This window comes from Chiroxiphia lanceolata, chromosome Z (genome assembly GCF_009829145.1).
Source record: "Chiroxiphia lanceolata isolate bChiLan1 chromosome Z, bChiLan1.pri, whole genome shotgun sequence".
NCBI classification, from domain to species: Eukaryota; Metazoa; Chordata; class Aves; order Passeriformes; family Pipridae; genus Chiroxiphia; species Chiroxiphia lanceolata.
In genome coordinates this window covers 19,293,728-19,309,405 of record NC_045671.1, presented here as the reverse complement: position 1 = coordinate 19,309,405, position 15,678 = coordinate 19,293,728, and the positions used below count along the sequence as shown (strand labels likewise).

Genomic DNA, 15,678 nt, shown 5'->3' with positions numbered 1-15,678 from the left:
AGGTCATATTACTGCTACAGGAACAAATATATTGCACAGAAATCTGAGTGCCTCTTTTCTTAAGGTAAAACCAAACATTTATTTGTAGTCTCTACCTCATTGTTAACCTCCACCAAAGAAACAACCAAACAAACAAATAAACAAGCAAACAAAAAAAAACAACTTCTCATTACAATTCATTAAGCAGAGCACAGGTTCATCAAGCCATCATGTAAGCTGCTCAGAGCCCAATCATGGCCCCAGTCCTACAGAAGCTAAATGTCTGCAAGCAAGAAATTGCACAGCCTCAAAAAGACCTCTCCGTAGACTAAGAAATTATTCAAATCTTTGTAACATCAATGCAAAAAAAAATCAATTCATCAATACAGCATACAGCAGCCTATATCTTGCATTCGTGAGGACAACTCCTTTGTGACAATTCTTTTTGATAAATTTCAGACACAACTTAAAACTGGACTTCCCAAAATTAATGGCACTGGGGGAAAAAAGTGTACAAGATGCTGTTTCAGTATATCAGATTTTCAAGGTTTACTATTAAAAATTCAAGCTGTGTTGACTAGCAGTGATTAGCCACAATGTTCTGCCAGCTTTCTCAATGCATAAATACTTTCTTAGGCAGCAGAATAAAACAAGTGGTTATATGGTCATTTGTTCTTTTTGTGTATGTGATACAATTTTGCAGAATAAAATCAAAGAGAAAGAATTTTACTCACTGGCAATGCAATGTCTGTTCACAAAACAAACAAGAGGACACAGCCAATGCTAATTTAAGAATGTTAATATGCATCTATCACATTTGCCACTGACAGTCAGAACTGAACCACACAGTTACCTCATTCATAAAATAAGTTACCCCTAGACCCCACCCTGCTGCTCAAACATCACTACTCCCTTGCCTCAGCAGCTCACATTTCCAGCCATTAAATTCCCCAGCCACTTTCTATATGTTCTTGCTATATCCTTTGCTGCTTCTATGCACATAGAAACACTGCAAACACCACAAATTGCTGGTTCAACAAGTAATGCAGGATACGAGAACAGAACCCAAAGACAGAGAGGGAGCAGTTCAGTGAAAAAGGCCGCAAGCAGAAAAGGCTGCTCAGGGGAGCATGGGACTGACATGTGGGGAACAGTAGGACAGCCAATTTGTCAGACCTCCATCCCATTACTCTTTTCTTGCCTCGTTTTGCCTGATTGACTGTTCAAGTTTTAGTAGTGAACTGGTAAGATTTTTACTGCTATTTCTTTGTAGAGATTCAGTTATTTCAGCACCTTGGCACCTGTTTTCACATCACCAGCAATCCACTAGCAACGAGAACTGTCCCTCAAACTAGGTTGAACCTCATGCTATAAAATAATTATTTGCATGTATAAAAATATTTTAAACTATTGTACTGCACAAACATTTTTCAATTTAGGCAAAGCGTGTAGGCACCTAGACACTTAATTCTCTTTCCTTCCACCAAGCATCATGTGACACCCCCATCCTGAAATTCTGCAACATGCCTACAGAACTATGGCTTGACCCTATAGGCTGATTTAATTTTGCTTTTTCCCTGTGGCTTAAGTCTGATCAGAGTTTTGATAAAGAACTACTTAAGATTATTTTTCATTCTTGACCCTGTCCTGTCCTTGCCTAAGTAGCTGAAACAAAATTCCAACAGGGCACAGCACACTCAGTGTGTGGAGAAGCACAGTATCTGGCCACTTTACATTACTTAGATACCGCAGCATTCATAGAACAACAGTAGATAAATACCACGTTATACAATTAAGCTTTAAAGCATGACCACCTCATTTTCTAGGCATCAATCCTCCAGGGAGATTGCTATTTGAAAAATTTTGTTATGTATTTGAATAGTTTTTCAAATACACAAAAAAAGTCATCACCAGCACCATCTGACTTTTTTTTCATGTATAGATAAAGGCTGTGTGCATGCACACACACAGATGAGCATGAATTTAATAGTTAAAGGGTATCACAGAGCTTTAAAATACTCACAAGTAGTATATGTAATCTTTCACTGGAAAGGGACACGATGAATTACATTGAAATAGATCATTCCTTTCTCTAACGTGATGTGATAAATCATAGAGGACATAAAATCCACACATATACTAGTAAAATCTGAGTTAAGAGACAACTGCAGATACAAGTAATAATATTAATATTGGTGTAAATGAAGCAGGGATGCAAATTTATGTGTGCAAGCATCAAAAAGACCCATCAAAACAAGATTAAACAGAATGACCTATACTGATAGCCAAGGACACAACTAACAGCAATAAAATACCAAGGGATGTGTTGTTTACACTGAAATCAGGCCTGTGCTCTCCACAGCACAGACGACTTATCTGCAGAAGACTTTACACTGACTGACAACAGGAAGGTGGCAACAAGGCTACCCAGCACACTGTACATGCCACTACTCTACCTGTTAGCCCAACACAACTTTAAAAGAAGGATACACAGACAGTGGGCATGTGGTGGGGGGAAACAGTTTTCCCCCTGCAGCTATAAAATGGTAAAACCCCAGGGGGTGGTGACCCATGAAGTTTTGAAGTTTTAGCCAATGAGCGCTTCTGCAAAATATAAACACATCACAACCAGAATGGAAGAGAAGATAGTTGTAGTTTTGTTGTAGAAGAAGGTAGCCATGTTGTGAATGCCACGAGGACCACGAGGAAGGGGCTCGGAGCCCCTTGGGGCCTCTAGGCCCCCCCCAGCCCCCAGCTGGGGCTGCAGGGACTTGGAACAGCGTAATGCTGGGCTAAGTGCCTGTGGCTGAAAGCTAAAGAAGTTTTCTCCACTGTGAGTGAGCAAATGGAGCAGCGGCAGAGGTAGCAGTGAACAGAGGCTATGGCTAAAAGCCAACAGATAAGAACTGAACTGGAGAAGCAGCAGAAACAGCATGCAGCTGAGCAAGGAAGACAGAGTTGTCTGAGAGAACCGAGAGAGAGCCAGCAGAGGAGAGAGAGGAAGTTGGGGTAAGAACTGAAACTAAAACCCCAAACTCCTTTTGTGACCTTTCTTAAGTGGAAAAGATGGACTCCTACTGAATGGAAGTCCTAAAACTGCAGTAGCACTGCAGAGAGGAGCTAAAAAGCTCAGAGAAAGAATGCAGAGGGGAGTGACCTTGGCCCCCCTGCTGCTTGAGGCAGAGCACAGGAGCTCGGCAAAGGGGCTTGAATCCCCTGAAGATAAGGACCGTCACAAAGAGCCCTGAGCTTCGTGATATGACGTAGTGAAGTGACCTTTGTCCTGGTGAACACAACCTACGGAAGAAGACCCTCGCTTGAAACGAGTGGCCAAGGAGGCTTGGATACCCCCTCGTGTGTGCTGGCAGAGATCCAGCCACAGCTGCTGCGTAGAAGAAGAGAACCTGCTGCCTTAGAGACATTGCTGCTCTGAAGAAGGATCTTTCCTTCTTCCCTCCTGGACTTTTATTTGGAGAGGAGAAGAGATTTGATCCATAAATACTTATGTCATGGTAGAGATAATTAAGATTGTATATAATGTATTGTAGTATTTATTTGTACAATGTATTCCCTCTCCCCCATTTTGAGTCGTGTGGTTATCTGGAAAACTCATATCATACCAGGTTGAGATGTAGGAGGGGGCTTGGACTAGGGAATTGGATTTTCGGAGTTCTCAAACCATGACAGGGCAGCAGACTTGCAAAAACATGTATGGAGGCTGAAGTAAGCAAGATTGTGAGGGAAAAGAATCATGTCACAGTAACTGTTGGCTCCTAAATCATATAAAAGACATAATCAAATTTTTCTTTGTCAATCACAAGGAACCCAAGAGATGCAGGGGAAAAAAAATTCAACTCAGTGACAGCAGTAGAAAACCCCTGAAAGGTAAGGACAGAAATAATGCTGGTAACAACACTAAATATGCATTTTAAGAATCAAACATGAGCTATGGAATGTATCTCTCAGGGCACAATCCATCCATATTAGAACAGAGAAATTCATTACTTGGCAACAATATTTAATCTATGCCATTCTCCAAATTTAAGATAACAGGTCACCTATAAACATATCCAATTTTTTATTATATAGAAATCTATGTGCACACAGAAACTGTCAATCAAATACCTCCCTGGAGCCATTCAGGACCTCTAGATGTTTTTCACAATGAAAATATAGGACTTTTCACATTTTGAAATTCAGTCTTCGTGTCAACATGCATAAAACGTGCAAATACAGCAGCCAACACGGCCCATGCACACCATCCCTGATGCCACAGCCACTGTTAACCTCAGCACTGTGAGCCCTGTTAAACAAGACAGCAGTATTAAAGATACTTTAAAATACCATCTGCAGAAACATAAGCACTTTAATAACTAGATATGATTATGCTGACAAGGGGCTATTTCTTTACTATACTTTAATAAAGTCTCAGTAACATTACAGAAGGTGCACTTACATCTCAGTGATCAGCCACAAAAATATGTATGTGAATGCAATTGAGGTGACTGCATTGCAGTCGTTTTTCAAACTCAGAGAAAAATATCTAATAAGATTCAATGTCAAACATCCTAGCAAGAGTAAGCAAGGTCAAGTTTCAAGAACCACTTTCTGCTCTGGCTGAAGTCAACAGGAGTTTAGCCATTAACTTTAAAAGAGGCTGTCTTCTGCCCACACAACAGTTTCAGGTTAATATAAAGTACCAAGGACACCAAAAGAAGGCACCAAAAACCATTTTCCTTAACGGTTTTTTCTCTCTGCCATTCCAATAATCAAATATTTGATGTGAAATTAGTTTTATATTTTCTTGATTTTTTCCTAATTAATAGGTTTGCTTATTGTCCAAGATTTCTTATGCATCAGAACCTAAAACACGAGTCTCTTCCTAGACAGCAGATGTCCTATGAAGTACAGACTTCTGGTATGCCATTTAAGTCAGAATAACAGAGCACTTAAATCCACTTTCCCAGCAATTAGTTTCAGTTACTCACATACCTAACCTTACCATCACCAAAAGCTACACAGCAATATCAAGTTGAAACCAAGTAACTAGCCCCTTGTGCCAGAGCTTAGCATTTTGTTCACAATGTGTTGTCACACTAACACAAGCTTATTCACATACAGAGATTGTCTTGCAGTACTAAAGCACTTTTGAAAGAAAGTAGTAAGTGAACAGTTTGTTTCTTAAGACATGTTGTTATGTTCATAGCCCAATATTTTCTCAACAAATTACTAACAGAAAACAAGAAAATAAGACATACAAATAAAAAATACACGCTTTCAAACCAAACAGCTCAAAACTACTGGAAAATCAAATCCAAGGTACAGAAATTGTACAGATACAATTAAACTCAGTATCTGAATACATATTATCATAACTAAGTAACAATTTATACAAGAATTTACAGTCTTTACTTCCATAATCAAAACAGTAGCTTAACAATCCAATATGTTCAGTAGAACTCATATATTCTTTGTTCCTACCTTTTCATCCACAGGACTGTTCACAGAATTTCTTAAGGAAGCAGTTCTACTTCCATGATACATGTATTTGATATCATTCATAAAGAAATCAGATTTCTTCCTTGATTTTTAACAAGAAAAATCTTCAATACGAAACAAAAACTTGAACGTAAGAACTTTTTGTCACTTTGAAAATCCCTCACATAGCTCCTCTAAAAGACAGGCATAAAAAGGTGACAGGTTTTCATCTACAATCTTCATTTCTTTCCAGTTATTCTAAGGCAGATCAACCACCACACTTAACCTCCATTTTAACTGTCCTGACAAGAAGACTAGCCCACTCTAAAATCATAAAACCCATATACTATACTGTAGCACAATACAGAAAAACTTCATATACTTACAAACTTCCTCTTCTTGGAAGGCTCAACTCTTTCTGCAACAGAAAAAAAAGTTACAGTGTATTAGGAATAAAACATTTCAGTTGGAAGTGGCCTTTTTAAGAAAAGTACTGTAATCCTCTCATCCCACTAGTAGCAGAGAGATAGAAGACGTGTTGTGACAACAATAAAAGATGATATATATTTTACATGTACCACCTTCTACTCTTATTTGAAATATTATCATTAGCAATTGGAAAAGTCTAGGCCTTTTTGTAGCAGCAATATTAAAATATTTTAATATTTTAATAGATATTATGGAAAAGCCTTACAGTCAGCTATGATGCACTGGTAACACTACTAAAATTTGCAAGAGTCAGTAACAAAGATATTCTAAGTTCTTTCTAACACTGATCATTCGCAAAAGTTGTTAACAACAGGATCACAAGCTAAATAGATGACCATCACCACCAAGCTTTCTATACTATGTTCTTTAAGACAAAAAAGATGAAGTACATAACAGTTTTGTCCACTATAAATAATTATAACTGATTACAATCTTCTACAAAGTACTAGCATAACAACAGAAATACTGTTGTTAAACATTTCTAAAACTCTTGCTGAGAACAATTAACAACTAACTACTTTTTATGTGACTGGCCAGATACCTCGTTGTCAAATGGAAATTACAAACAAACATTTTACTGTTATTTTAGCATGGAAGAAAGCCATGAGATCCATAAAGTTTTGCCCATCAGAAACAAGCAAAATATATACACCCACAAGTAGATCATCTTCTATTGTATAAATCACAGAATAGCTGAGGCTGGAAGATCCTCTGGAGATCCTCTGGTCTAACCTGTTCACAGCAAGGCCTATTGCAACAGGTTACTCAAAATTACATCCAGTTGGGATTTGAAAATCTGTAAAGATGGACACTCCAAAACCTCTCCAAACAATCTGCTGCAGTATTCCACCACCCTCCTTTTTTTTATTTCTCACATGAACTTATATTCTGAAAGCTAATTAGTTAAGTTGTCTTTGCAATCATGCCCAGCAGGGGATATCAACTACATTCAAACAAAGGGACAACTTGTCTGACATTAGAGGTCATACAGTCAAGATACATGTGAAGTTGAAGAGCATCATGAAAGACAAGATTGCATATGAGAATGGTTCAAGTTATATGGATGGATGCATTTACTCCTTTAACTGCATTCTTTTATATTTATTTACAGTAACCTCAAAAAAGGATGTTGTAAAGTTTCTACTCAGTTTCCATTCAATAAGTTATCAAAGGGAATAATTGCAAAACTCTTCCAAAAGTAGATACATACATGCACTCTGTGTAAGTGTGCACACACAATTATTTCACACAGCAAAGAAAGTAAAGTTATAGGTATTGATCAGAAAACATGTATGAAAATACAATCGAATGGACAAAAATAGTTCAGCCAGGCACCCTAGAAAAGGCCATAGGGGAATAAATAATTATGTATTCTTTAGAGAATTTTAAATGGTGTGCAGTAAATAAAGCCGGGGCTGCTAAATGAATGATAAGGCCTAAAATATCAAGTAGCTGCTCAATTCCTGAGCACCGCCTATCCTGTTCACTGAATGAGGCAGGAAAAAATAGTGTGAAACAATGCAATTAGAGATCACAACGCAAAGGCACAGGAGAGCAGAATTAGGGACCTTGGTAACAAATTCTGGCACTTCCTAGGAAGTTCCAGCAACTGTTCAGAATGTGCATTTTAAAATAACACCTTTTAGCATGACATAAGCTTATATACACAAGAACAGTTACACCTGCACACAATATTGCATTATAAAGCTAATTCCCCTAAATTTAAAACGTCACACTCATCAGGAACAAAATGTAACTGCAAGTTAGAACCCACGTACTTCCTTTGGTATTTTTTCCTTGAATATTTACAATGTCATTGTGTTCAATTTCTAACACAAAAATTTACTTGTAATGCTAGGCACTGTCCTACTGCAGCAGAAAATGCTTGTGGAAAAACTGCCAAAATGTATAAGCAAGAATCATCCATGGGTTTGTGTTGCAATATGTACTTTTAATTTGTTTCCTATTAATCAGATTTTTTTTTTGTTTTGTTCAATCAGGTTGTTTTGGTTGTAGTTCACCATTATAACAGCACAGCAAATGACAGATACTGCCTTCTGTAGACACCTGAAGTCACATTAAGCTCTTGGCGCATTCTCACGCATGCCATACTGAAGCATTACTTTTGACTGCAGAATAAGGCTCCAAAAGATTACTGACTCACTGAATAGAGATGTTAAAAACTGCCAAGATCACCCCACATGAAGTAAAAAATAAGCAAAACCTTAAGTAGGTAATTCATACAGGATGATTTAGAAAACATTTTATTTCTAAGGCTGGATTTTAAAACAATATACATATAAACAAACGAAGGACAGTAATAAAAGAAATGTCCTTCCTGGATAAGATCTCTATCCTCATTTTTCTTATATATCATAGCAATGATATTAAAATTAAAGGTCACTTCTCTCATGCTTCTCCAGCTGGAGTGTCTCCAAGAAAAAAAAAGAATCTGAAATGTAGTAAACAGAAGCTTATTTTTCTGTCTCAGATTAGCCTGAATTATTGCAGCTCCTACATGATTTTTCTAGTTTCACTTAGGACTCACCTGCCTCAAAGATTTTTTCACAGCCCGAAGGAATTAGTAGATTATCAGCTGTGTCAGTACAGGCCTTCTCGCTCCAGACAAGGCTCACTAACCTGATGCTAGCTTTGTAATAGTACAGCGCAGCTCCACAACTGGATCTACACAAAACATTTGGGAAAAGCATAAACAAGTTCTACATGGGGCTAGTCAATAGCTTAGATTAGAGAAATCATTTATTTCCTAGGTATATAAACGCCATCCATTCTAAAAACCTAAAGATGCCACTTTGACCCTGTTACCTAGCTGTTTTACTTACAGCCATTGAAAATGAGGATGAACGATACCACACCAAAAATCATCGAGTTCTTAAGGGTTGCAACACTCTGGCTCAGATCTCAGTTAAACTGCAAGTGACTCGCAACAACTGGCATTACAGCGTTTCCTTTCTGAAAGCCTCAACTGAAGACCCAAAAGACCTGTCTGTCCTAGTTCCACTGCCCAGCATCCAACACACGCAGACTGCTTAAGGTAAAATTTAGCAGGGTCAGGACCTTCAGATCACCTACTTAGCAAGCAAGCACCTGGGGCATTAAAAAGAGAAAAAGATGCCTTTGCTACCACTCGGCATGGCTGTCAGTCACCAGCCCTGTCCCAGAGGACAACACTATGTGCTTTTGCCCTTATCCTACATGGAATTCTCCTCTGGCCAGTTCAAGTTGGGCTCATTTTAGGACTGTGTCATTCCACTGCAGTAATACAAAGCAGACTTAATGGACCAGAGACTCTTGCCCTTGAGGCCCTGTGTATTTCAAAAACTATTGTCACAAAACATGATATACCTTGCCTCAAGTTTAAGATATCTGTGCAAGCTGTACCAAATTGCTGTGATATTACATTAAGAACCACGTGTACTAAATTTAATTGCAACTATCATTAATAAATTCAAACTCTACTCTGTGCATTTTACTATCAATAACATGGTTTTACAAGCACAAGTGCTTTTTGATTATTTCAGTAATTATTATTCTTCCTCTGGTTCTACACACCTGTGAAACACTTCAGTACGGACAAGTTCAATATCTCTGCATCACAGTGCAGATATTCAGCCTTATAAAAAAACCACACTGACCAAATAAAGCACAGTGAACTTAGTTCTGGATCAAAGCCTTCACCCCACTAACTAGAAACACGGTTTAAATAATAAAATTATATTAATAGATTTAAATGACAGAGGTGACTTAGACTTTACAAAACATTTAAAATACTAAATTTCATCCCCTATATGGGAGGAAGAAAAGATGACATTAACTTATTTGTTACTGCTTGTTACTAGATTCAGTTTTAAAGAATCAACAAGAAACTGCCACATCCATAAACAACTAAAGACATAGGTAACGTTGTCAATACAGATTGACTTCACAACCACAGTAAATCTGCTTCATCTTCCAACAACTGCAATGTTCTTTCAGAATTTCCAGTTGTCCATAAAGTAGTCTGGAAAAACACACTTTTTCAAGACAAATTCCAGTAATGCACTCTTGAGCTGGGGAGGTGTTAGATATGATAAGATTCATTTGACTTTTTTTTTATTTTTATCACTTTTGCTGTACCCATCCATTATAAACTGTAAGCATCTAAATACTTTCTGGTAACGTGTTAGATCTTAAGACTAGGTTAACATTGTAACATTAACATTGCATTAATAACAGTAGGAAGAAAAAAATCAGCAATGGCACACAATTCATCTTCTTATCATCATGACTGACAGCAAGAATTACTGCTTTGAGGGATGAATTTGAAGGATTTCTTCTTTAGCAATTACTACGTTTCTGCTAAGATAAGATGGGGGACGACAGCAGATTTGTCGTTTGTCTCACACCAAATGTGCTTCTCCTGCTCTAAGTCTGTTTCTCTGGCAAAGCTCTGTTTTGTTCTTATGACAACTTACAGTGTTTCCTAATAAGCCTCTTCCTCAGAAATGGTTTTATAGTGATACCAGGGTGGAATTTTTCTAGTCAGGATTAACTAATTTTCAAAAAGATGAAGAAATATGTTCTTTGTCAGTCAAGGTGTTCTCACTCAGATCTGATTTCTGTCAAAACAGGTGTAATTATAAAACTGTTCTCACTTTCAGATGACCCAAGTGACTTCATATTAGCACCACCTCTTTCTCAGCACTCTGAGTTTTAAGCCTGTCCAAGTTGCAATTCTATATCCACTTTTCTCAGGAAAACTGTACCAATACCATCTTCATTCATAATGTAAGTCAATGCCTTATGGTGAAGTCTGATGTTCTGCCTTTCAGCTGAAAACTTTCTCATTCTTTTCATTCATTCAGATGCAGTCACCACTATACCTGGGTTTTTGCTTGCTTAGTGTGTACCCTCATCAATTAAATCAAAGGTCATCTCCTCACAAGCACATTCAAGAATGAAAATTGCCACTACTGCACTGGCAAACACCAGAAGGTAGTTACCACTACTCAAGGAAGATTCCATTCAATTTCCACAGATTTTAATGGGGATATAGTGTAGAAGTGAACCGGCCTGTTAGTCTCGGTTCATTACCTGTAAAAGTTATGGAGAAGATTATTCTGAAAGGTACTGAATAACACCTGAAAGACAATGCAGTCATCAGCCAGAGCTAGCTTGGCTTCATGAGAAGAAAGTCCTGCTTGTCAAACCTGATTTCCCTTCATGACAAGGGGGAAGCCAGTTTATGTCATCTTTTTGGATTTAAGTAAAGCTTTTGATACTGTCTCTCACAGGATCCTTCTGGACAAAATGTGATGGGTGAGCAATTGGTTCATGGGTTGAGCACAGAGGGTAATAGTGAACAGGGTGACATCAGACTGGTGACCAGTCACTAGTGGGGTTCCACAGGGCTCCATCTTAGGCCCTGTGCTCTTCAACGTCTTCGTAAATGACTTGGACACAGGACTGGAAGGGATACTAAGCAAGTCTGCAGATGACACAACACTCAGGGGAGCTGATGACTCTCTCAAAGACTGGGAGGACCTGCAGAGAGAGACCTCAACAAATTAGAGTACTGGGCAACCACCAACTCTATGAAGTTCAACAAGGGGAAGTGCCATATTCTGCATCTGGGATGGGGCAACCCTGGATGTTCGTACAGACTGGGGAATGAGATGCTGGAAAGCAGTGCCATGGAAAGAGACCTGGGGGTCCTGGTCAATGGCAAGTTGAATGTGAGTCAGCAGTGCCCTGGCAGCCAGGAGGGATAACCATGTCCGGGGGGGCATCAGGCAAAGCATCACCAGCCGGCTGAGGGAGGGGATTGTCCCACTTTGCTCTGCACTGGGGCAGCCTCACCTTGAATATTGTGGCAGTTTTGGGTGCCACAATATAGGAAAGATATTAAGCTGTTAGAGAGCATCCAAATGAGGGCAACGATGATGGTGAAGGGCCTTGAGGAGAAGCTGTATGAGGAACAGCTGAGTCACTTAGTGTGTTCAGCCTGGAGAAGAGGAGAGGGAGGGGGGGAGACCTCATTGCATTCTGCAACTTTCTTGTGAGGGGAAGAGAAGAGGCAGGCACTGGTCTCTTCTCTGTGGTGACCAGTGACAGGACCCAAGGGCATGGCCTGAAGTTGTGTCAGGGAAGGTTTAGGTTGCAAAGAGGTTCTTCTCCCAAAGGGTGGTTGGGCACTGGAACAGGCTCCCCAAGGAAATGGTCAGAGCACCAAGCCTGACAGAGTTCAAGAAGTGTTTGGACAATGCTCTCAGTGACATGGTGTGACTCTGGGGGATGGTCCTGTGCAGGGCTAAGAATTGGACTCGATCTTTGTGGGTCCCATCCAACTTGGTATATTCTGTGATTTTGTCTAATTCTATACTGTGTGTTCTTTGAAATTCATTTTTCTCTCTTCAGTTAACTTTCTCTGCTTTTGTTACAGGCACTGCTGACTGTATTATTCAAAGGAGATACATACCTTTCCATCAGTTCTGTGTTCTGGCTACATACGAAAACCATACAATAAAAAGAAATCAATCACTTTATCATGTACAAGAACTACTTAAGTAATCTATTTTTATTTTCCTATAGATGAACCGGATACAACATTAAGATTTATAATAGACTAGACTAACAAAGTAAAGAGCAGTTAAATGTGTTTTGCTTTGCCTAGTATTCTTCTAGAAACTCTCATATAGCATTAAAAACACTGATACTCATGGAAAAAGATGAAACATTTCAGAATGATTCCATGCATTTACAGTAAGGATTTTCCTACTAACTACACTGTAGTCTGAAGTCTCTCCAACTGCGGGATTGGTAGTAACATTTGGCAACCAAAAGAACTTGCTCAGAAAAATTACACTTTTTAAGAGATACAATACAAATGACGCTCCCAACTAAATTTTGAAATAAATTAACAGAAATCAAAGAAAAACAACTACACCAGGATGCATAGGTTGTAATTAGCTTGCTTTTTTTTTGTTTGTTTTACAGTTCAGAGACAGTAGCAAGAACCTGAAAAGAGAAGATAAAGGAGTCAGTCACTCAAAGAAGTTTGGAGTATCATCTATTGATCCTGGAAATAGAAAAAATAATAACCAAACTGACTTGGCCAGGGAAAGAAAAGGAAGTTGATAAATAAATAAGTAAATCAAAAGTGCTGAAAACATACCATTTATGGGAATAAAATTCATCAACACAGAAAATGACAGGGAGAGACAACAAGGTTTGGGGGTTTTTTTAAATGCTTATTGGCATGCCTAGTTTACCCCAACTGAATCCATAAATACTCAGTGCTTCAAGGATGTACCACATCATCACAAAAAAAATAACTCCAAACACTGTATCAGTAACCTACTGCTCAAATGAGAAACAGGAATGCAGTTAAGAATTATTCAAACTATGCATTAATAACATAATCTCTACTATATCTCATATTCTCAGCCAAAAGCAGCAGTGGCAGACCCATCAACTCCACTTCCTTAGCGCAGTAGCTTATTTGGAGAGTAGCTACTGTAATTAGTAAAAGGTGAAAACTCCCTTTAATGAAAAGCACAAACGCCTCTGAAAGACAGCAATTTGACTATTGCCAACATTAGCTCAGTGAATCTTTGCATTTTCTTTGCTTCTTTTAAGTAAAGTAAAAACATCAGAAAAATATTACTTCAGAGGTTTTCACTGCTACCCACCATGTTGCATTCTTAGCTCAACTTTTAAAAAATCAATAACCATGTTTCTTTAACAAAACAGTATGAAAATTCTCAATGAACTCTTCACCTGAAGTATACAGAATTATTTAATCTAACACAGTGTTAGAAAATCCATGCTTCGTTCTGACCTGCTATCACACAGTTTATTTCACCCCTTGGCAAAGTACCACTTCACCACATGACTCATGGAGAAAATGCATGGACTGCAAAGTGTTTGAAACAACAACACTCAAAAGATTCCAGCTGCTAAGTTCACATGAATATTCCTATCATTAGAGTTTAAAAGTGTTATCATATATTAATGGAAAAGGAGAAGAAAAAGAAAAAATAATCACACAAGACGTAAATGCCATAAATTTGTTCATCTGAACAAATATAAGCAATTATACAGTTAACCACCACTGGAAAATTCTGAATCCATTTTGACTAAAGGCAGGGATTTCTCTAAGTTCTGTTTGAATCTCTAGGTTCTTTCATCAAACAGAAAACAGTGGGTTTTTTATCGGCATACCTACAAAAGATTTTGCCTGCTATTAAAAAGCAGAACACCACAGGACACAGGGGCCACTCTTGACACTTCTTGACATTCTAGTTGCTGGAGACCATTATGCCCACAGGAATCTAGATGCCTTCCTTTTCCCAGCTACACATCATGTTTTGTATTACACAGTTCAGCAGCTGCTGCTGAACTTTGTTGAAATCAGTAACTAGAAGATAAAATGATTAAGGTTACCTTCAGCATGAAGGAGACTTGCCTACACTTGGGTTTTGATTCCAACAGTTTTTGTTAGTCATTTTGCACAGGATAGAAGGGGCTAAAAAGAGTACAAATTCCTTTTTCCAGGACTCATTACCACTAGCCAAATATAGGCCTTGCTCTACCTTAACACATTCACAATCATCAGCTGGAAGAGACCAGGTAAGCCGAAAGGGGAAAGTTCACTGGAATTTAATTTTAAGCTATGTTACTCAGCTGAATGGAGTCACAGAGTCTGGTCAAAACACTATTGTGCCCACAATGTCCACTTTCAGACCCATTGAGCTAAGCTCTGCAGCTGCTCTTCATACAGAAGGGAAAGACTTGCAGAAAGCCAGGAACAAAGGGCAGAAATAACTCTTTTACCCAGAAAAGTCACATGGAACAGCAGTGACAAAACACTGCTTTTTTGCTTTCAGCAGACAACAGAAATGCCTCTTTCGCATAAAATGGAAACTATACATTTGCTCTGTTAATGATTCCAGACTTTCTGCCCCTTATGTAATTAAAGGTCTCAAAATTAGAGATTTTACTTAATGTTGACACTTTAATTAGTATTTGTAAATTCACATTTGATTGGTTCAGCTGATCCCGCACAGCTTACTAGCAATGTGCTCTACTGATGTGAAAAAAAGGTTCAAGTTCTAGAGCAAGGGTTACACTGTAAAAATTGAGACTGTCTGGAGACCAGCTAGGTAAATATTAACCCCATTTGTGAAACCAGCTTAATCAAAATGCACACTTCATTTTTTCACTTCAAAACTCTGCTCACACATTTCTCTCAACATTTGATTTCAGCTTATTCAATTTCAGCTGAAGCTTGATTTCTTACAGGACTTTAAATGCCCTGAAAACTTTGAAGATCCACTCTAGTGTCTTCCTCTCCCAAAGGAGAGCCCCACTGTCATAATCTTTTGTCTCTGCCACTATTATAAATCTAAACATTGCTGTTCATAGGCCTTCTCACATTTCCTACCTTGCTCCTGCTTGTTTGTTTGCCACACTTGCTGCTGACTTGCAAAAGACTACTGTCACTGCTCCTCTTCCTATACGGTAGGCAAGAGGACACTACCACCCAGTCAATACACACTCTAAAGCAAGAAAATTTGATTTTAACGTCTCCAAAAATAGTATGGCAAAAATCCCATGATCCATACTGATATTATGTTGCTCTCCCTGCTGATGATAAGCTGCAATCTCAATTTTGAGTATCCACTGCAGGAAGACAGGAAAATAAGGCTCTTTTTAAGTATTCCTTTCCTT

General features: G+C 38.4%; 1 protein-coding gene across 4 annotated transcripts in view; it reads right to left on the bottom strand.

Moving 5' to 3' along the window:
* The window catches only part of MAST4 (microtubule associated serine/threonine kinase family member 4), a 296,868-nt gene that overhangs the window by 141,404 nt on the left and 139,786 nt on the right, over positions 1-15,678 (bottom strand). For 3 of the 4 annotated variants that reach the window (XM_032675468.1, XM_032675476.1, XM_032675472.1), the window contains one exon: positions 5,844-5,875. In XM_032675468.1, the coding sequence (XP_032531359.1) occupies positions 5,844-5,875 (32 nt within the window). Of the gene's footprint in view, positions 1-5,839; positions 5,876-15,678 lie in introns of those variants that run through there. The other variant, XM_032675475.1, reaches the window with a different exon arrangement.